At 44.4% G+C, this 20,008-nt stretch overlaps 2 protein-coding genes across 3 annotated transcripts in view; one reads left to right on the forward strand and one right to left on the reverse strand.

The window, feature by feature from the left end:
* Nucleotides 1-6,933, forward strand: part of KCTD3 (potassium channel tetramerization domain containing 3) — a 28,411-nt gene extending 21,478 nt beyond the window's left edge. For both annotated transcript variants that reach the window (XM_037405641.1, XM_037405640.1), the window contains exons 13-18: nucleotides 1,002-1,172; nucleotides 2,359-2,514; nucleotides 3,499-3,595; nucleotides 5,022-5,206; nucleotides 5,304-5,442; nucleotides 5,800-6,933. In XM_037405641.1, coding sequence (XP_037261538.1) covers nucleotides 1,002-1,172; nucleotides 2,359-2,514; nucleotides 3,499-3,595; nucleotides 5,022-5,206; nucleotides 5,304-5,442; nucleotides 5,800-6,382 — 1,331 coding nt within the window. In that variant the 3' untranslated portion in view covers nucleotides 6,383-6,933. The remainder of the gene's footprint in view (nucleotides 1-1,001; nucleotides 1,173-2,358; nucleotides 2,515-3,498; nucleotides 3,596-5,021; nucleotides 5,207-5,303; nucleotides 5,443-5,799) is intronic.
* Nucleotides 6,934-7,076: 143 nt separating this feature from the next.
* USH2A (usherin) overlaps nucleotides 7,077-20,008 on the reverse strand; it is a 390,912-nt gene continuing 377,980 nt past the window's right edge. Inside the window, exons 65-72 of the mRNA XM_037405643.1 lie at nucleotides 18,375-18,613; nucleotides 17,569-17,786; nucleotides 15,534-15,710; nucleotides 14,621-14,704; nucleotides 12,688-12,932; nucleotides 11,009-11,080; nucleotides 10,275-10,511; nucleotides 7,077-8,020 (exon numbers count right to left, since the gene is read on the reverse strand). Of these exons, the coding sequence (XP_037261540.1) occupies nucleotides 7,931-8,020; nucleotides 10,275-10,511; nucleotides 11,009-11,080; nucleotides 12,688-12,932; nucleotides 14,621-14,704; nucleotides 15,534-15,710; nucleotides 17,569-17,786; nucleotides 18,375-18,613 (1,362 nt within the window). The 3' untranslated portion in view covers nucleotides 7,077-7,930. The remainder of the gene's footprint in view (nucleotides 8,021-10,274; nucleotides 10,512-11,008; nucleotides 11,081-12,687; nucleotides 12,933-14,620; nucleotides 14,705-15,533; nucleotides 15,711-17,568; nucleotides 17,787-18,374; nucleotides 18,614-20,008) is intronic.

Consider the following 20,008-nt stretch of genomic DNA (forward strand, 5'->3'; position numbering starts at 1 on the left):
CTAAAGCAGACAAGGTAGCCCTTGACATAAACAATGTGTTTTTCTTCATTTAATCAACTTCAAATGAATGATGAACACTAGGCATAACTGTTTTCCTTACATCTGTACATATGAATAAATAGGTACATGTACTTGCATGTATGTGTATATGTTTGTATATCATGCATTATACATTAATGTATAATGTAATAACATAACGCATCATATATTAATGCCTAATAGACCTTTGCTGGTTTTAAGCCTTTTATACAAGATAAGTACTCAGATTATGAATCGTATTCACTGAAATAGTCTGTGGTGATCTGGGTGGGGAGACAACCTTGCTGTGGTGTCTAACCTGATAACCAATATACTAACAACCATTTCTATATGCGGCTGAATGACGCTTAGCTATTCTGTCTATACACCCTTTTGTAATCACAGTGCAGCTTTTAAATTAAAAAAAAGCAGCACACAAAAAACACCCCAACAAAACAAAAGAATAAAGAAAACCAATCAAACAACAAAAAAAACCAAATCAATGCAAAAAAAAAAAAACCCAAAAAACCAAACTGGAAGACAGTGGTTACTCACATAACTATGTTGATACCACAGTGACCTTTTTAACTCTAGTCCTCCCTGCTCTTGCCTTGCTTTCCCATTTGCCTCCCACTAAGGCAGAAAGATAAACGATATGAGGTACTTATTGACCATATCACTATGAGGAGTGCCAAAATATCCAATCATGTTTTTGTCCATCTCACTTACAGGAGGGAGGAGAGAATGGGAGAGAAGGCTGTTGTTAAGACAGTGTGTTGAAGAGCACAGTATGGAATGTTGGGGTTTTTTTAGCGGCAAAATGTCCTCTCTATTCATGGGAAAATAAAGAGTAAACGGTTTAAAACAAATATCAGTCTTACTGTGGAAGCTTGGAAATACTGCTTTCTACAGCCTCGTTCCCTGGCCCCAGTAAGTCAAACTTTCATTCCTGGGGAAAACAACTGTGTTCTTGCTTGCTTTAGGTGTAAGTGGCAATTGGATTGAGATTGCGTATGGCACCAGCTCTGGAGCAGTGAGGGTGATTGTACAGCACCCTGAAACAGTTGGGTCTGGGCCTCAGCTCTTTCAGACCTTTACGGTTCATCGAAGTCCTGTTACGAAGATCATGCTCTCAGAGAAACACCTTGTGTCAGGTAATCTTTTCCGTGTACAGATTTCTATTGGCGGTTCTCCCCTCCTCCTGAGCAATGAAGTGTTTGTAGGCAGTGCTTTATAACTTGCATTGTTCCCACGTGTGATAGAATGAATCGGAACATTTGGGGGCAGGGGAGGGGCTAGATTGACTTGGATCCTCTTTCTTAAAGTAAGCGTTCTTCAAAGGCTCTAGCAGTTAAAAGGCCTAGGTTTTATTTGACCAGATACTGGAAAACCTTTGTTTGTGTCTTATTCCAAGGCTGTCATTTGTGGAAATGAAAGGGCTTGTAAACAAATGTATCCCTGTCAAGTCTTACTGTTGTGGGCAAAGTCCTCTAGGACTTGTCTTTGTTTGACAGCATTTCAGGAACTTTCTTGATTGCAGCAAAATGTGCATCATCTCCTCTTGGGCCCTAGAAAAAGCCTTCCCATGGCTTCAAAGGGCTGTCTGTGTTTCTTCTTTTCTCAGCAGTCTTCTGGTGTTTGTTGTGCTACCCTGTTGTCCTGTCTTATGCTTGGGAAAGTGCCTTGCTTTTAGGGAAGATGCAATCACTCCTCCCTCCGTAAGAATCTGTTTCGCCCAGAATCCAGCAACCAGGGCATGGCAGAGAACAGATTTACTTTCTGCTGCTATCCAATTTTTTTTTTTTTTTTTTTTAAAAAAAAGGAACAGGAAACATGGTATCCAATTATACTGTAAACAAACAAGCCAGAGGTCATCTGTTCTCTTGCAGCCTGGTGCTAAACCCGCAGTGCTGGGAAAGCTGTATGTATGTAGCAAGCTAACTGATGAATGAAATAAAGAGCACTATTATGTGATGAGGGTTCTGCTGCCAGGCTGCTCTCTTGACATGTCTTGTCCTAGCACCTGCACACAGAGGATTAAGTGTGCTGTAGGCCACTGGTGCTGACTCAGTCAGACCTTAATGTTGTGTTCCACCTGCCTCCAGTTTGTTTCTTGAATGTCTGAGAGAAGAGATGAAACTGATAGAAAACAGGACACCAGCAACAACTTGCAGATTGTTAGATAATTGTCTGGATTCATAACATGTGACCTGACATTGACTAAATTCTGCTTGATCGCTCAATCTTGAAAAACTTATCATATAGAAATCACTAGATAAGTTTTATCTGAAAAGTTTTGTCATCCCTTGTAAATGTTATTATACATCTTTTCCTTTCTAGTTTGTGCTGATAACAACCATGTACGGACATGGACTGTGACTCGGTTCCGGGGCATGATTTCAACTCAGCCAGGCTCAACACCTCTTGCATCATTCAAAATCTTATCTTTGGAGGAAGCAGAGAGTCATGGCAGTTACTGTTCTGGAAATGACATTGGTAAGATGTCTCTTGAATGCGCTGTGCTGAGCCTGTACATTCGCTGGCCTTTATAAAGGTTTAACAGACCTTCAACCTGGTAACATGCAAGTCAGCGGATGGCTGTAAGCTCTTAGATACTGCCTTCTCCTTGAAAAGATGGGGGGAATCTAAGATTCACCTGGAAATACTCGCTATTTAGGCTGTTTGGAGTGAGTACACTTAAAGGGCTTACTGTGAATGTGAGGAAAAACTTCCAAACACAGATACTATACCTCTTCCTTGAGCAAACCAATGTAGCATTTCACTTTTGGTGTAACTAGAGAATGACAGAAAGCGCAGGAGACTGCATCAAAGCAGATTAGCATAGCAAGGTTTGGGTCTGCTGCGAATTCCAGTGCATTGTTCAGTCGGGGTTAAATGATGCACATGTGACAAATTCTTAAATGAGTTTGAAGTTGTGGCAAGGTTTACTGAAGCCTTGAAACCACAGAGGCAAATGGTGCTAGCACATTGCTACAGCAAGGTACTGAAGGAATGCACGTCGCCAAATATGGGTAGACAGGTAGTCTCGATTCCTTTGTGGTCCGAGTCTTGCAAATGAACCTTTGATGAATAGGATGCCCTGTGAACACAGGGCGGGGTCAGTACTATGGCAAGAAATCTGATTAAGCCTTTAGACATCTAGGAGCTGTGAAATAAGAAGGTCCTACTTGTTATTATAGAGGGCTGATGTAGGATTTGTAGCGACAGTGTAATTCCTCCAGGAATATGCAGGCAACTCAAGAATGGGTGTCCTTTAAAACAAAAGAACAAAAAAAATCTGTATCTGTAGAGGCTCCTACCCATTGGATGGCTTTTTCTAGCTATTAGTCATCTTTGGTTCCTGTTCCTGATTCTTAAAAATTACAGTGGTCATACTAATGTGAATTTGGGTCTTCAGGACTGTGGGGAAGAGGGTGAGGGAATTGAAACAAACAAAAAAGTGATCTTTTTTTTCTCTAGGACCCTTTGGTGAACGTGATGATCAGCAGGTGTTTATCCAGAAAGTTGTTCCCATCACTAATAAGCTGTTTGTAAGGCTGTCTTCAACTGGGAAAAGGTACCTCCATGTTTAGGGTTTTAAGTGGGAAAGGAGCAGGACTCTTCAGGTGGCAGGGTCTCCTGTCCCTTGGGGGTGCATGCAGTTGCACTTAGCAAGCTTCTAATGTGCTTGACATTCTGGCTGAACTCTAGTTTGTGTGTTAGTAACAGAACTGTATTTATCCTCTGCTATAACCTAGAAGCCAAGTGGTATTTTGCAAAATGCGGTATCAGAAACTCACTTCACAATGGCTCACCTGCTGAGCTCACAAAACAAACATTTGTGTACCTCTACAGAATCTGTAACTCTTAGCCATGGTACCACGCTAACATTAAATTTTAAAACTAATGCTGAAGTTGCTGGTGGCAGGGATTGTGCTGCTCACAGAGGTAGACAAGGAAGCACTTTCTCTCCCTTTGCACTTGTCTTTGAAGATATTAGAACCTTTAAAACGGAGAGACTGTCTTCTAGGTCAGCTATACAATTATTTACTTAAGCTTGACTTCACAATATTCTACTACATTGTTGCCAATGTAGTAAAAATGTTACCAGATAACTGCAGCTGCTTTTCTTCCGGTTTCTTAGACTAGTAAGGTGGCAAAAGATCAGAAAAGATGGTGCATCTCACTTCTGTGCTGCTTCTTATTCTTGCATTTCTTGCCTAATAACTTTGAATCTGGGTGAAAATGTTGATGCCTTAACACGTTTAGCATCTGAATTGAGGACAGAAGCCCTGCAGATTATTGATGTGCTTTTCCCCCATCCCCCACTTACTTCAGGCTAGATTTGTATGTAGTGGGGAGTTTTAGTAGATGATTTATTTTGGAACATCTTGGGCAAGAAGCTCAATCCAGGGGGCCAGTAAAACAAATTACTCAGAATATGTGAGGTTCTGGTGTTGGGGTATGGCTTAACGGCTTAGTTTTGGGAGTCTTTTTCCTCTCTCTCCTCTCATAAGCTTCTAAAATGGAAAAAAGCTATGGAGATCTGCCATGTCAAGTTGTCTTAAGACAAAAGTTACCTGTATAGATAACCTTGGATTTATCATCCTTGGATTTTTTTGTGTATCTTTTATATGATTAAATGTGCTGTTCCTGCAGGTTAGTTTCCTAGAGTGTCTAGCATGTGAAGGGGCTTAGTTGCTGTCCTTCTTGTTGAAAGCCTTAGGTTTCTAATCATTGCAAACTGAAAATGGACATCAAATATATGGGGGTTCCCTAATAAAAGTAAACAAGTAGTAGGACTGCAGATGGATTGAGGGGAAGGTACCGTCTGCTGCTGAGCAGCATGCTGGTCGTGCAGGGAAAGGAATTTCATCTGGAAGAAAAGTCTTTTTTCTGTTGGCAAGTTTGATGCCATCTCAGAAAATCAATACAGTACTAACTTTATTGGTCAAACTGCCAGGTACAATTGTTTTGGTAACTTGAGGTTTCTCTTCCTGTAGGATCTGTGAGATCCAGGCAGTTGACTGCACTACCATCTCATCGTTTACTGTGCGAGAATGTGAAGGATCCAGCAGAATGGGCTCCCGGCCACGCCGCTACCTCTTCACTGGGCATTCAAATGGCAGCATCCAGATGTGGGACCTGACCACAGCTATGGACATGGTTAGTAAGAGTGAAGACAAAGGTAAGTTGTGTTACACCAGGACTGTGGTGTGGGTCTTTTTCTGTCCTCACATGTGCATGACTACAGTAAATGAACTCGAGCACTCTGTGTCTTTCAGATGTTGGTGGCCCCACAGAGGAAGAGCTGCTCAAGTTGCTTGACCAGTGTGACTTGAGTACGTCTCGCTGTGCCACACCCAACATCAGTCCTGCCACCTCAGTTGTTCAGCCAAACCGGCTTCGGGAGTCTAATTCCAGGTTAGTCACCAAGCGTGGCACCGGCTGCAGACACCAAAGGTTTTACCTGTCAGGTAGGCAGTGAGGGGTTTGGTGGCCTGAATGCTGTAGCTGAGCCCCTGAGTCTATGCCCTAAGTTTCTTGAACTACACACACATACTCCTCAATTGCTGTTGGTCTACGTGTGTACAGATAAAAAGTATCCTATGAGAATCTGGAGTGATCTGGAGCCCCTTGTGTGTGTGGGTTGTGAGGAGTATATTGCTATTTAGTGGGAGTTGCAGTGGTGGGTGGGAGCAGGGTGTGGAGAAGAACTGGCCACCATTCTCAGCGTAACATCTGCTCTTCTCGTCCTCGGTGTTTTTTTCTTTTTTGAAGCCTCCAATTGCAGCACCACGAAACAATCCACGAAACTGCCACGTATGGCTCTGTGCGGCCATACAGAGAAAGCCCTCTACTGGCAAGAGCAAGGCGGACGGAGAGCTTCCACAGTTACCGGGACTTCCAGGCTTTTAATTTACCCAGCAAAAGCCCAACAGAGAAGGCAGCTGCTGCAAATGGGAATTCAAGCCAGCCAGAGGCCAGGAAGGCAGCAGCTGAGGGCAGCACAGCTGAGAGGAAGGCAGTCCTGACAACAGCACTTGAAGTGCGAGGCACAGGCATGACAGATGCAGGTGGGTGTTGCAGTACGGAGGTTCTCCGTGTGCCAGAGAGTTCTCTGGATCTCAAAAAAAGAGGACCAGAAGAGGAGAGTGAAGCCAAAGCAGAAAGCAAAAAGAAAATGGGGTTTGAAGGAGCCGGCTTCCTGGGAAGGAAGAAAGTGCCTCTCCTGGCCTCCGCACCAGTCCTTGCCGAAGGTGGGCCCGAATTACCTGGTGCGGCTTCTCCATCGCCTACGAAGACAGCTGCTTCACCACGGCACCGGAAGAATGATGCATCCTGCCAAGACTATGGCTTGTGAAAATGTGACTGGTGGCAAAGATGAGGGGCAGGTGCCCTCTGGCTGGCAGCAGGCATAACATGACATGGTTCTTGAACAGGACTGTATTCTGATACCCAGAATAAAAAGTGTGAGGTTATGAGAAATTAACTGGCTGCTGCCAAACCTTTGAAGAGTCATCCACATCAATGTGTGGCTTTATGTGATGCTCCAAAATGTAGTATGGTACTTGGTCCAAAATATTGTTGTGCATTCTTGCGTAAACGTGGTCAGGCATGTGATATGTTGTGATTATTTTTGTTTTGGGGGAAAGGAGGGTGCTAAAGGAATACTTGGTTGCTCAGTGGAAGATGCCTTTTAGACACAGCCACACAGCCAAGAGCTGCTGCTGTCTTGGCTGGATTTTGCCCAATTCACAGGGGCTGCATCTGTAGTCTTGTTTTATGAATGGGATCCTTGCTCTGTATGCTGCTGTCTGAAATCTGAAATGTTTTGTGCAGGTTAAGGGGGAAGCTATTCAAAATAGCATATTATTTTGCCTCTTAGTCCAAATAAATTGCCAGAGGAGTGTTGCTTGTGCTTCCTGAAAATGTGTGGTATCAGATGATGGGTTTTGTTGATTGTGACTGAGAGCGTGCATAAAAATAGGCTTGGCAGAGTACATGGGACTGGCAGTCTCTTGAGGGCTTCCTTGTCACTTTCTCTGGAAAAAGGACAGAGATGAATATGGGAATAGGTTTACTGTCATGGTATAATAATTCTCAATTACAAGTGCCTTGACATGATATTTCCTACCTGTGTTGCACTGGCTGTTTTGCTGTTTGCTTCTAGTTTACTGTGGGTGGTGAACAAATTTTATTGCCGGTAGATTAGTAATACATAAGCAAAAGGGAAGGCTGTGACAGCAAGTTTTTGACAGGGAGTGGGTGAGGAGGTTTTCTACCTCTGAAAAAACATGCTTGGAGTTAAACTTTAATTAATGGCTTTTTGGTTGTTTTTTTTAACTTGAGCTGAGAGGGTGAGGAAGAGGGAGGGAAAGAACACAAAGGTTAAAGCAACTCCAGAATTCCTTCATTTGATGTTTATTTACTTGTGCACGAACACAATTTTGTGGTGGAGCTTTGTCAGGCCAGGAAAAGACGTGGCTATCCTGCCACAGGCCTTTTTTAGCCACGTGTTGGTTTTTTGGACAGGTAAAAGACTTTTCCTTACCAAACATGATGCCCCCCCCTCCCATCCCCTCCTCAACTGTGAAAGTTGTATGGAGACAACAATGAAAGCCTCTACCTTCGCAGTCTTCTAATACTATATGATTTAGGGATTTTCAAACTGCTCTCTTACTTTTCTGAGGTGTCAGTGCTAACACACATTGTTTTACTATACAGTTAAAGAGACTGTGAAAAAAAAAAAAGGCCAATTTACTCATCCCCTCCTAGCAAACAGGTTTGACTTTTAAGTAGTGGGTAAGGGGTGGGGAAACAGCAGCCCTCTCCTCTCCCCCAAAAGCCATGCAGGCTGCTTTTGGCAAGTTACCCACTTTCCATTTTCTAGAGAAGGTGCTTGTGTTCTTCAGAGGTGGGTGTCGGTGAATGTGGTGTGCTCCTTGGTGACGGTGCTGAAGCCTTTGATGACATTGACAAGATCTTCTTCATCTACATACTGTTAAGAGGAGGGGGGGAAAGCATTTAAGCCAAAGCTGTACATGACTAAAGGCAATTCCTTCATTTTCTCTTTCCTTGCACCCCCTAAAAAATTGTGAAATAATTAAGTGCATGTTTTCCCATTGCTCCTCCCAGCATAAGGTAAGATCCTAGAGCATTCAAGCACCTGAATCCAAACCAGCTAGATTTTCATAGTAAGCAACAACTTTTAAAATAATCAATTACTATATAGACATCTGATAACTGGTAAATGGTGATAAATTCTAAAGAAAATAGTGTTTGTTACAGCGTGATGGGGAAATTGGAGAGATGAAAAAGAGAAAGAATACATGTTTAGATTTTTGGTTTGTATAACAACCCTGTCACCTGTGATTTAGTTAAGATTTTGTTCTTTTTGTTCTTCAAGCTTCTCAAGCAGAGTCTGAGATTCTTCCACCTGTACTCATGCTAATGCACTGAGCCAGGATAAGAGTTGAAAAGAAATAAAACTCTCTGTTTCCATAGCATGAAGAGATCACCAGCAGCATTATTGCAGATGGGTGTCTTGATCCACTTCAACGTTCAGTCATTAATTTGCAAGGTGGACAAAGGGGTGAACAACACTTGCTGACAGTCCTAAGCTGCTGAGTGTAGTAAAGGGAAGAACTGAGTGAAAAGCATTGCAGGAGGTTTGTTGACAAGAGTAGCAGAGCGATGCAGGAGCAGAGACTGGAGCAATGTACAGAGGGTGGACAGAGCGCTAGCTTTGTGTTGTACAGCTGCTGATTTCAAAAAGCACCTGAGTTCATGCTGTCGGGTGGTTTGCCACCAAAAGTGAGAGGAATTTTTTGTTCTGCTCCTACCACGTCTGAAATTTCATTGGACTATTCTGTAAACAACTTCTAACATGCCAACATGCAGCATGTGCTGGGGGTGGGGCGGTGCAAGCTAACCCAAACCATGGTGTTGGCCCAAGATAAGCAGATAGAACAAGGGAACAAGGGCTTCCTCTCTTAGCACTGGGAGCTGTTCATTTGGCTGAGATCATACAGAGGTACACCCTGGCTGGGCTGTTAGTCTCCAAAGAATTAAATCATGAGGATGTGATAGCTCCGAGAAAATGACTTGAGGCTGAGTTACGATACCACTGAATCAGGAAGCCCATGAGGTGCTGAATGCAGGCTGAGGGTTAACCTGTACCTATAGGGGGGTTGCCTACAGCTAAGTGTCAGTATCTTCTTACTTGATCTTTATGGTCTAAGCAGGTACGGCAGCAGTGGTAGCAACACCCCGGTTCTGGGGCTGTTTGGTGTCCTGAAGGTGAAAGCCCAAGGGAGCTGTCTGGATTTATGTGCCAGATCATCCTTCTCCAGTTCACTTTGCATTTTGAACAAGATCCACTCAATAACTGCACACTCGTTCTAACTCGTACCTCACATGCCTTTCACTCCCATCTGCCCCATTTTTTAGGAACCTTATTGGCTTTTTCTGGGAGCAACCGCTCCCATCTCGCTGGCCCCCGAACCACTTCCCACACATCTGTTCAGGGAAGGATGGAAGCCAGGGGATGCAGGTTAAAAAGCCTGTTCCCTGGTGACAGACAGGAAGGGAAGTTGCCACTGTCCTTTACTTAAGAATCATAACTTCTTGTGTTTGTGTGTTCAGGTCCATGTTGGTGACACCAGCCAATCCTGTCCTCTCCTATTTTAAAAGACAGATACTCTGCCCGTCCCCCCCCAGTCCCCCTTGGGCAGACTTGGAAGTCATTTGTCACACGTGCCAGAAGATTCAAGCATTGTGACTGAGCAGAGGACAGAGAGGCCTCGTCAGCAACTGAGCCCAAGGTCACAGAACAGGAGTCACTAGAGTACAAGCTTCTGCTTCTGGCAATGAACGTGTGAAGGATGCCAGGACATCCCTCCTTGCACAGGTACATTTGCTAAAATGCACGGAGAGAAAGGCCTATGTGTTGACCAAATAGAAGGGAATTCTTCAAGGTGCACAGCCCTGGTAGACCATGCAGTTACTGGTTCAATGGGAATCATAGACAAAGGCATGTGGACCCCTCACATCCCGTAAGAGCAGTGTGTGACCACCTGCAGCTCCAGAAGAGAGCAGTAGGCAGGATCTAATCTGACCACGTCCTTCTAGGTCTTTTGGCTGTACCTCCAGCAGCTTTTAATATTTAGTCCTTTTCATGATCCCAACGAGACAGACAAATCACTAGCAGCTCACCATGCACAGCAGCATCACAGAGGAACAGGAGTGCTTACCAAGCCACGACCAGTAGTGCGATGATGATTGCGAATAATGGCATCCCAAGGTGATTCCTCAACAAGAGACTTTTTGTCGTAGAGGTCGAGCAGCTGGCTGACACTGCGATGAAGAGAGGCTGGGGAATATGTGTGACTTAGCTGGCTCTGACTTGGTCTCCTTGCCCCAGATGCGATGTGGAAACCACGGCTGTTTGTGGGAGAGCCAACTCCCGGAATTTTTGTATCTGTCAGCCCCTATGAGGAAGGCACAAAGTAATAAATCAAAAATAAAGGTCATGGTCTCAAACACTTTATCTGAACAAAACCAAAGCAGGAGCGGAAGAGAACAGAGAAACCCATGCTTCAAAAATCATGCACAGTCATAGACAGAAGAACAAAAATAGAGTGGACCTTTCCCCATTGTAGGATAATCATATAATTAAAAAGAAGGAAAAAAAACCCCACCCAAGCCTCTAAAACAGGACTTTCCCCGATTACTACTTTCCCCCCTAATTTTCTGTTGTTTTTTTTTAAAGTAGCCAACAGGCAGAGGGCCAAAGATGTTTTACTACCAGCACGACAGCCCAGACTTGCACAGCAAGGGGATGTTAGGAGACTTCCTGTTATTGTGACCAGGAAAAAGAAATTCAGCCACCAGGAGAAGCATGCAATGTAAGAAAGATGCCTTCGTGCATGCTCTTTGGGTCATCTGGCACATCACACGTTGCAACTCTGCAAGCTAACAACTCTACCTCAAAGTGCATTGTGTATCTTTTGAGAGTGACACTGCTTGATGCATCAGATGTGTCAGCAATGGTCTCGAACTGAGATTAAAGAGAGGGAGGAAAAGCATCAGGGCAGGGCAAGGTGCAACGCAGGTGCAGTCTGTTCCTTGCAGAGGGTGTGAAGGGGAGCAATGTAGCAGGATGTGGGGGAGTAGAGAACTGGCAAAAATGAGACACTATTTAACGGGTCATTGGGTACCATGTGGGCAGCCAGCATTGCTTGCTACATGATCTCACTAACTCTTGTAAAACACAAGTGATTTTGCTACTTCCTAGTAGCTGTATCCTAACTTCTCAGATTAAGTCCTTCCTCTGATGAACTGTAGAATCTTCTTTTCTATTAAGTCCATGAGCTTCTGGAAAAATGAAAAGGAAGGGGAAAAAATAAAGAGGACAGGAATATGGAAAAGAATTGCACAGGCATGCCAACGGCAAAGACATTTTAAAGTCAAGAGGAACAACACAACATGACAGACTGTAGAGGAAAAGGAATCAAAACCATGAGACAAAAAAAAAGAAGTTTCTTAACGCTTTTAGCCTTTGCCAGAAGAAGGGGCACACTGGAAATCCTATTGTTTCCAAGAGCTCCTTCGTTGAGGCACAGATGCAGCTTCTTGGCACTGAGACAAGAAGGAACAGAATGCGTGAAGGATGCAGGAGTCACTATCCTGCTTGATGGTGCTCACAGGAAAAAGACGCTGAGAAGTGACAAGAAGAATCATCTCACGGCCTGTGGCTGGGAAGAAGCACAGAAATGGAAGGCACTGCTGCTCCCAGTCTCCTAACAAGTGCCATATTCCTTTTGTCTTGCTTTTCCTCAAAGGGTAGGATAGCACTACTGCTATGCGACATGGTGGAAGATGCTCTTTATCCATTTTTTTACAGATTTTTAACTTGTCATAATAAAAATGATACAAAGCCTCCCTCCCAGTCACTCCCCAGCAGTCCCCCTCCCACCTCTGCAGTGGTCCCACTGTGGCTCTGTGTGTACAGATGCACACACACATCTTGTGGAGGTCCCTAGCGTTTCCCTGGTTGCCCTTACTCTAAACCTTGGTGGCATGCAGCTCGTCCTAGAGCAGTCAGGCTTGGCGGTATGTGGATAGTAGAAAGAAGCCTCCCCCTAAGTCCTCCTTTCTGCAGGAACATTTCATGGGTACCTGACAAAGACTGTCGGATGGATCCTGGTTAGCCATCAGATAGCTGGAAACACAGGACAGGTTCCTCTGAAAGGCACATTTTATCACCTACCTTCTCACAGCATGCCGAGACTTTTTCACCTCCATTGCAGATGTCAACTAACATCAGGTGGCATCAGTGGCTTTGTATTTTCTGTGACTCCAGATCCAAAGTTTGTCTCAGGCATCAGAAGCATTTCAGGGCTGCAGACCAGGTGCCACGGGGCTCTTTTTGGGCTAAGCACCTGTAGCCTGGCTCTCTGTGCCCGTGTTAGGTACCAGGCAGTTCTTTTCCTACACTGAGCAGCCTTCATTCGGTAACCGAGTGTGCAACAAAACAGTGGAAGGAGGAAGAAAAACTGTGTGTGTGTGTTGGGGGGTGGGGGGCAGATAAAAGTGTTACACAACTGTAATGGATGGATTAACTGTAAATGATGGATACACAACACAGCGTTTTACCAAACGTACCGGATGGGTTTCACCTGATGAATACACACTCATCGGCGACGTTCTTTTCTGGAGTGGAACTAAAGGAGGCCTGTCTCGTGCATAGGGTTGCTTGTGGACTTTCCTTTGAAGAATTAAGGAGAGAAGAATAGCCAAGAGGATCAAACCTAGAACTACCATCAGCACTGCAAACCACAACTCGTTGTAGAATTTTGCACGTTTGGACTCCGCTTTGTCCTTCTCTCCAGGTGTTGTCAAGATCAGACCTGTAAAAATCAAGAGGGATTAGGGGAGAAAGGGAATGTTATTTTAGAAAGCGTTTAACAATATGTTATCCCTTTCCTCGCTAATAAATTAGGCAGAAATTTAAGTAATTGTGTAGTCATGTGCCTATTTGCACTTATGTTCAAGGTGGCATAATGGTTCAATATGCTAGCGGGCTATAATAAAAACCTTACTACCCTCAAGAGACCCTGCTTAAAGTTCTGGCATTGCTGCTTAGGCTGGAAATCACCACTGCATCAGCAGCTCTTGAGAGAGGAGGCAGTGGAGGTGGAATGCAAGAAAAAAAAAAGGGTTCTCCAAGTAACCTTGAAGAGTGGAAATGACTACAGTAATTTCAGAGCAATACAGACGGAGGACGTTCTCTCTGGCACTGTGTAGTGGCAAGCCTGTGCAGTTAAAAACAGAGAAGGAGGAAGACTTAACTGAAATGAGTGATAAATTTATACAAAAACAAACATGAAACATTCTATTCCTCCTTCTCCCACCTGTTAGAAAAAACAGTCGCTTGGTTGTCTTTGCTTATACAGAACACAAGCATAAGAAATCTCAGTGACAGGGTTTCCTGGTTATTTGCAATCCTCCATGCATATCCAGACACTTGGCTAAGGGATTTTCATCACCTTCACTGGCAAGCCTCTTCTGCAAGGTGCCTGCAGTGCTGATCGAGTTTGCATTAGACTCTCAGTACAAGCAGCAATCAAAAGAGCAGAGAAGCCGAGTGTGGAAGTTGATGGATGTAGAGCAACTGGGATATTATAAAAGGCATTTTATAATGCCTTTACAGCAGCCTTGCCTGAAATTCTGCAGAAGGATGGTGTGACAACATGAAAAGGGATATGCAATGTAAAGAGTAATTGCAAAAGATGAGGCACAACTCTTTTAAGGAGCTGAACAAGAGGCAACTTAATAAATAAATTAATTAAAACCGATATGTCGGTTAGAAATGGTTCAAGCTTAGGTCTGCTTCCCAGGGAACTAAGGGGTTAAAAAACCTCCAGCTTTTTGCTGATTAGGCGTCTACTACTTAGTGGACAAAAGTGACTGGGATGTCACCACACCAAACTCTTTTTGCTTCTACAAAACAGACAAAGGCCTCACGGACAGAAGGAAAACAGCAGGTGTTATAAACTGGGTCCTGACAGCATCTCGTGTGGCATTCTCATACAGTGGTTCAGGAACACATCCCAGGTGAAACTGCAGAGACTGGCTGGCTGGTCATAGGAAAGGAGCAGGTGGATGCCCCTTGCTGCGGGGGTGGGGTGCAGGGAGGAGAGGATATGTATTTTCGTTGCCAAACTGAGGAGGAATGAGGGAGGACAGGGTTACAATTCAAGATACTCTTAATTCAGAAGTAAAATCTGGAAGAGAGCAGACTCTCTTCAGCAGGAAAAAGCACTATATTTTGGAGCAATATATTTACATAAAAATAAAAGAAAAAAATATTACTTGTCTGGAGGGAGGATCCCAAGCTGACCATGATGTAAAGGAACGGAAATCCATCCATGGCAAAAAAGGCACATTGCCTACATACCTCATACCCTAAGGCACTAAGGAATCCCCTGATCCTGCAATGAGATGCTGTCCTGTCTGGCATGTACTACACGATACCAAATTTCTACCCCAAACACTTACAGTGAATAAGTGCTAGGTAATTTCTTCACATATTTACCAACTCCATCTCCAGCGCTGTACTTGATGACTGGTGTCATGGCGCTCCCTTCATCAGTGATGCAGGTCACTTGAAACAAAAAGGCTGAGCAAAAAAAAGCAAAAAAAATTAAAAATACTGTCAGCAGAAGTCAAAATTCTGTAGGTGCTGCTTTTTCACCATGATCCACCAGCAGAGATGGACAGGTCTAAGAAAAGCCAAGGCAGATATAGCACATAATCCATCATAACCCACCTAAGTCCCAGATCACATAATCCCTTATCCATGGGTATTGAACTGCTAAACTATGAACCGAGGCAGATCATAGGTAGTCACCACTATGATGTTGCTATAAATTATGTTCCTATTTTACCACCCAAACCTCCCTCTTCCAATGACATGTGCCTGGCAACTTTCAGTTTGTTCATCATTTTGCCCTAAATCTCTCATATTCCATTCATGGCTGATACAAACATGTTAAGAATGTTTGAGTAAAACAAAAAATGTATTAGCCTCATTGCAGTAATCAGGGAAGTAAAATATAAATGATAAAAGCCTTTGACATACAAAGAACCCAATGTCTGGAAAAACAGAAAACATTTTTTTCTTGGTTGTTTATTTTTTTTTCACCTTCTTATTTCCCCCTTGTTGTCAGTTTCCTTGCATTTTAGAGATTGCAAATTTCTGAAGAGAAACTGCATTTCAAAACATGCCTGATTCCAAGAGCTACTGACTTAATTTGATCCAAATGAAAATTCAGGCTCCAGTCTTTCCTGAATCTGCAGATTTCCATGCATTTCCCGGAGCATAGCCCTGAAGGAAGGAATTGCAATGCAGCTCCAGGATTTGGGAAAGCTCGACCCTCACAATGAGCCACAGCAGTCTCACCCAGCAGTCTTTCACAGAGAGAAAGCTATAGGAGATTGAAACTGACTTTTGTCAGATGTCCTCGGTAAATACAGCTCGGTGTCAAAGCCGCTGTAGATGCGCTGCCCGCTCTCTGTTAACGCGTACTCCTTCAGGCGGCCGTTGAGCACAAAAGTGCGACTCCAGTCTATGTGGATGGTAGATAAATTGCTGACAATGGAGAAGGGAGCCATGTACCGAGGTGCTACAAAAGAAGGTAAAAAAGCTCATTTCTAGCCAACAGGCATGACAGCGCAGAGGAAGAGACTCTGCATGACACAAGCTCCCTGTTGCATGCACTCCCTCTCATATACACGTGTATGAGTAGGAAAGATACAAAAGGGAAAAGAGAAACCTGCTGTAGCATGCCAGCCTCTACACTAAGAAAGCAGAAATATATCTTCAAAATAAAAACCTAGAACTCCCTTTCTTTGCCTTTGTGTATGTAGTACAGACACTAAAACTGTATAAATTAAAATCTAGCTTAAGGCGAGGGGGCAGGGAGACACGGGAGGTTGTGCAAGTTCAGCTGCAGCATGCTGGGCTGTGGGAACCCAGCTGCTAAGGGGGAGCCTCTTGCAAGCCCCAAGAAACTGCCCAAGATCATCTTTTAACACGCACACACATGAAAACCTGAGGTTTCAGAAAAGCAAGAGCAAATCACAGGCAGAGAGAACAGAACCCCAGAACTCACTTCAGGGAGGAAGAGCTCATTAGTTGGGCTCAACAGCTTGCTGACAAGACTTAGGTTGAGTTTGAGGTGGTCCTTCCTTGTGGCTTTGCCATTATGCCATGTGCCCAGTATACGCTGGTTTGTTCATAAGAAAGTTGCTTGTCCAGCTGCACCGTGCTGCTAATCTCCCACTGTCACTGAAGCCAACCCCCCGGCAAGAGGAAGGAGAGGGTCACAGTGACCCAGGAGACCGGGTGTGAAGAGGTCAGCAAGGCAAGAAAAGCAAGACTGAAAGAAGAGGGCTTGTGGACCCCGTGGGTGGGGGTGTAAAAATGCCTTTCAAACTCCTTCCTTCTGTCTGTATCACCAGTTCCTTACAATTTTTCTCCATTTAAAAGTTCATTATCGTGTTCCAGCTTTTTACTTTTGTGATTTAATAAAACACAGGTTTAGAGATAAGGGCATTTTTCTTTTTTTCAGTGGTGATATTAAAGAAATTCTGGGGCTGTTCCACTTGAAAATTTCAGCTAAGGATATAGCAGATAAATTTTTAGTAATTGCTAGGCAGAACTACCAAGCGATGCAAAATTCTAAAAATTAGAAAGGTGATTCTGAAACCCTGGCTTAAGACCTATGATTAAAAGTGAATATCCTCTTTGCCCCTACCTGGCAAGCTGAGGTGAAATGCCCCTCTCATCTGTTATGAAATGGCTCTGGCAACAGCAGTGGAGAACTTTTTAATAAAAGCTGATGTTAGACTACTACAAATTCAGTTTTGATGGCAAAATCTATCCTGACGGTAGGCACAGGTCCTGCATGCTTAATTTCCATGCAGATCACCACATGGCCTTAAAGTACTGCCTGTGGTGGTTAGATAGATAGCAAAAAATTCCTACTTCAGTGTCAACAAGGATCCAATCATTCAGATGGCATCCAAGAAAAACTCTCATGAGACCTGGCAGAAGCGTGGCATGAATTAGGACAGTAAGATTGTTCCTGAAAAGAATCACCATTTCTCTTTCAAGATCTCCACTTTTCCAACAGATTATTTATGTCAGTGTATTGATCACTACACATCACCCTTCTATTAACACTTGAACATTTTATGTTCTGCAGCTTTGCTGCCCATTTTCAGTAAAATAAAAGGTTTCCAGGCTCCCAAGACAGAGGATATGGTATTAGATGATGAGCAAAGAAATATTTTTGAAGGAATGAGCAGTCAAGCCCCAGAGCAGAATTTCAATGAATGGGCAGCAGAGGCACAGTGACACAGAAGAGCAGGTTTCTGGGGACATCATCTTTCACAGAGGTGGAGGAGTCATTTGGTGCTACGCAGCCCTGTGCATCAGAAGCGGGCATTGGTGATCGCTCAACCAGTTCTCATACTCACGCTCCTTTTCTGTAGTGAAACCAATCCATTCTGAGGCGCTGCTGCCAACAGAGTTGTAAGACACAACTCGCAGGTTGTAAGTTGTGTAAGGCTCCAGGTTGGACACGTTGGCACTCTGTCCTTTTCCTGTATATTTCACCTCCGTTGGGCCAGGACTGCAAGCCTTCACTGCTGGTTGTAGGTTCAGGGGACAAGCCATATACACATGGAGCTCATAGCTGAGAACAAAGTTGAGATTTTGATCCATCAAGAGCCTTAATAATATAACTGCCAATCGTACATCTCATCCCAACTGCTGTATATCTGGCTACTGGAGAAGAAAACGGACCTGATGCCATTTTTTCTGCTGGAGATTTTAGCCCCAAGGGTAAGATGCCTCTGAGCAATGGTGGTGGTAAGCGAGCACACACGCAATGAAAGTGCTGATGCCTGTTACCTTGCTGCTCCCTTCTGCAAATCAGGATCTGCCTTAGTAACTACAGGATGCAGCTGGCTCCACTGCCATTTGAGCTCATAACTTTTTGGCTGTGCAACCACAGCTGTCAGACAATTGCCTCCACTCACAACAGCTCATCCTCTCCTCCTTTATCCTCCCCAGTATCCTGCTCAGGAAAAAAGCAACTGTTGCATGCAAACACCTCTCAGATGGTATTCAGGCCACCGGGGCTACCACCACCACCACAGGGAAGGAGGAGCATGGCTACCACAACCACCCAGTGCTCTCAGCCCCACCATTCCAGCTCAAAATGCTCTGCCACCACCCCCCTAGCTGAGGCGTGCAGGTTTGGCTGAGTGGCAGCTCCTACCTGGTGACAATGCCGTTGGGTGACTGAGGGGCGCTCCACTGGAAAGAGGCGTTCCTGGAGGTCACGGTGCGGATCTGGGGGGGGGGCTGCTCTGAGGGTGGAGCCGGCTGCGTGGTCATTTGGGCCATGGGTCCTTTGCTGCAACAGTTGAAACATGTGCAGGCCTCCACGCCAATGGAGTATGTGGTAAAAGGTTTTAGCCCATGTATTGTCTGCTGGGTGGCAGTCCCTTCTGACAGCTATAAAAATTAAGAGGGAACTTGTCACAGCTTCACGCACCACAAGTACTAAATAAGAGTTATGGAGGTGAATTAACTCCAGAAGAAGACTGGCACAAGGTTCTGCATGTCCTTTAAGTCTGACATTAATGCAGCTGTTGTGCATTGGGAACTCTGCATTCATTTTTTTCTCATTATGAAGTTAAAGGGCACTGTTCAAAGGAAAAGACCATGTCATCAGTGGCCTCACAGATGCCTTAAGTTGAGCTGTGACCACTGTATGTCAACTTGCAAATGTCATTCTCAGGAACAGAGAAAACCTTCAAGGGGAAACTCTGCCATAAGTGGTACTGAAGCAAAAAGAAATTACTGTGGATAATAGCTCCATGATAAGTGTTCTAGCAAATACTCATGCGTAACTCACAAGCTTCCCCAGTGTGGACACAGGAGGTGGCACTGGGCAGAGTGGTATGACCGTGCCTGGTGTGTCAGTTTACTCACAGACAGGAGAACGTGCCCTCCGGTAGGTACCTCCAAGTTGAGGGCCAACATGCTGCTGGCTCTGCACTCAAACGGCCGTGGTGCTGGGCAAGCCTGTTAGGAACCTCTCCTATGCTCAGCAAGGGAGGCCTGGCAGTTCTGGCAAAGGAAACGGTGCCGCCTTCTAAACTGCTCGCAGCAACTGGCACTTCTCCTTGTGGCTGTAGTCATTTGTGGGTATAGCTTCTTAAGCCAACAAAACAAAAATATGTAGAAAACACCAACAAAGGGGCAACATCTGCTCTCACTTGGCAGCATGTGATTTAGCAGAGTGCAGCAAAATATAGGAAGGAAAGAGTCAAGCGAGCAAAGCACTCGGTACTTCTTGATGCCAGAGACAGAGACGAGCCAGTGGCATGGTGGGTTTGAGGGGATGGAAATGGAGGGCCATGCACGCACCAACAAGATGAACTGGCTGAGTCAGACACGGACACAGCCAATTGCACTGGAAGGAATAAATGCATAATGTGCAGTCAGTAGGCAACTTAAGCACAGAGACAGGCCTGATGACCTGGGAAGGTGCCCCTAGCACTTCCAGGCTAAACAAGATGGGATAAAGGAGAAAATCCCATACAAATATTTACTTACATGTAAAACCCAAACAGATAGTGTTAGAGACAAAAGGTATACACATATTTTGCACTGATTCAGTGGTAACTGTTCCAGGCACCTTACACAGCTCTAACGTTTCCCCACATTTCCCTGTTTTATAACTCTAATGAAGCCCTGCAGGCTTCCTAAGCTGAGACCAGTCATTTCTGGACACCTAAGGGTTTCTAGGCTGAGACACCCAACATAGAAGTTGCTTGGCTACTTGCACTATTCAGTTCTTTACTACGAAATGCTTCTTACCAACAAGAAAGATTTTAAAGGAAG

This window comes from Falco rusticolus, chromosome 12, assembly GCF_015220075.1.
Source record: "Falco rusticolus isolate bFalRus1 chromosome 12, bFalRus1.pri, whole genome shotgun sequence".
Classification (NCBI taxonomy): Eukaryota; Metazoa; Chordata; class Aves; order Falconiformes; family Falconidae; genus Falco; species Falco rusticolus.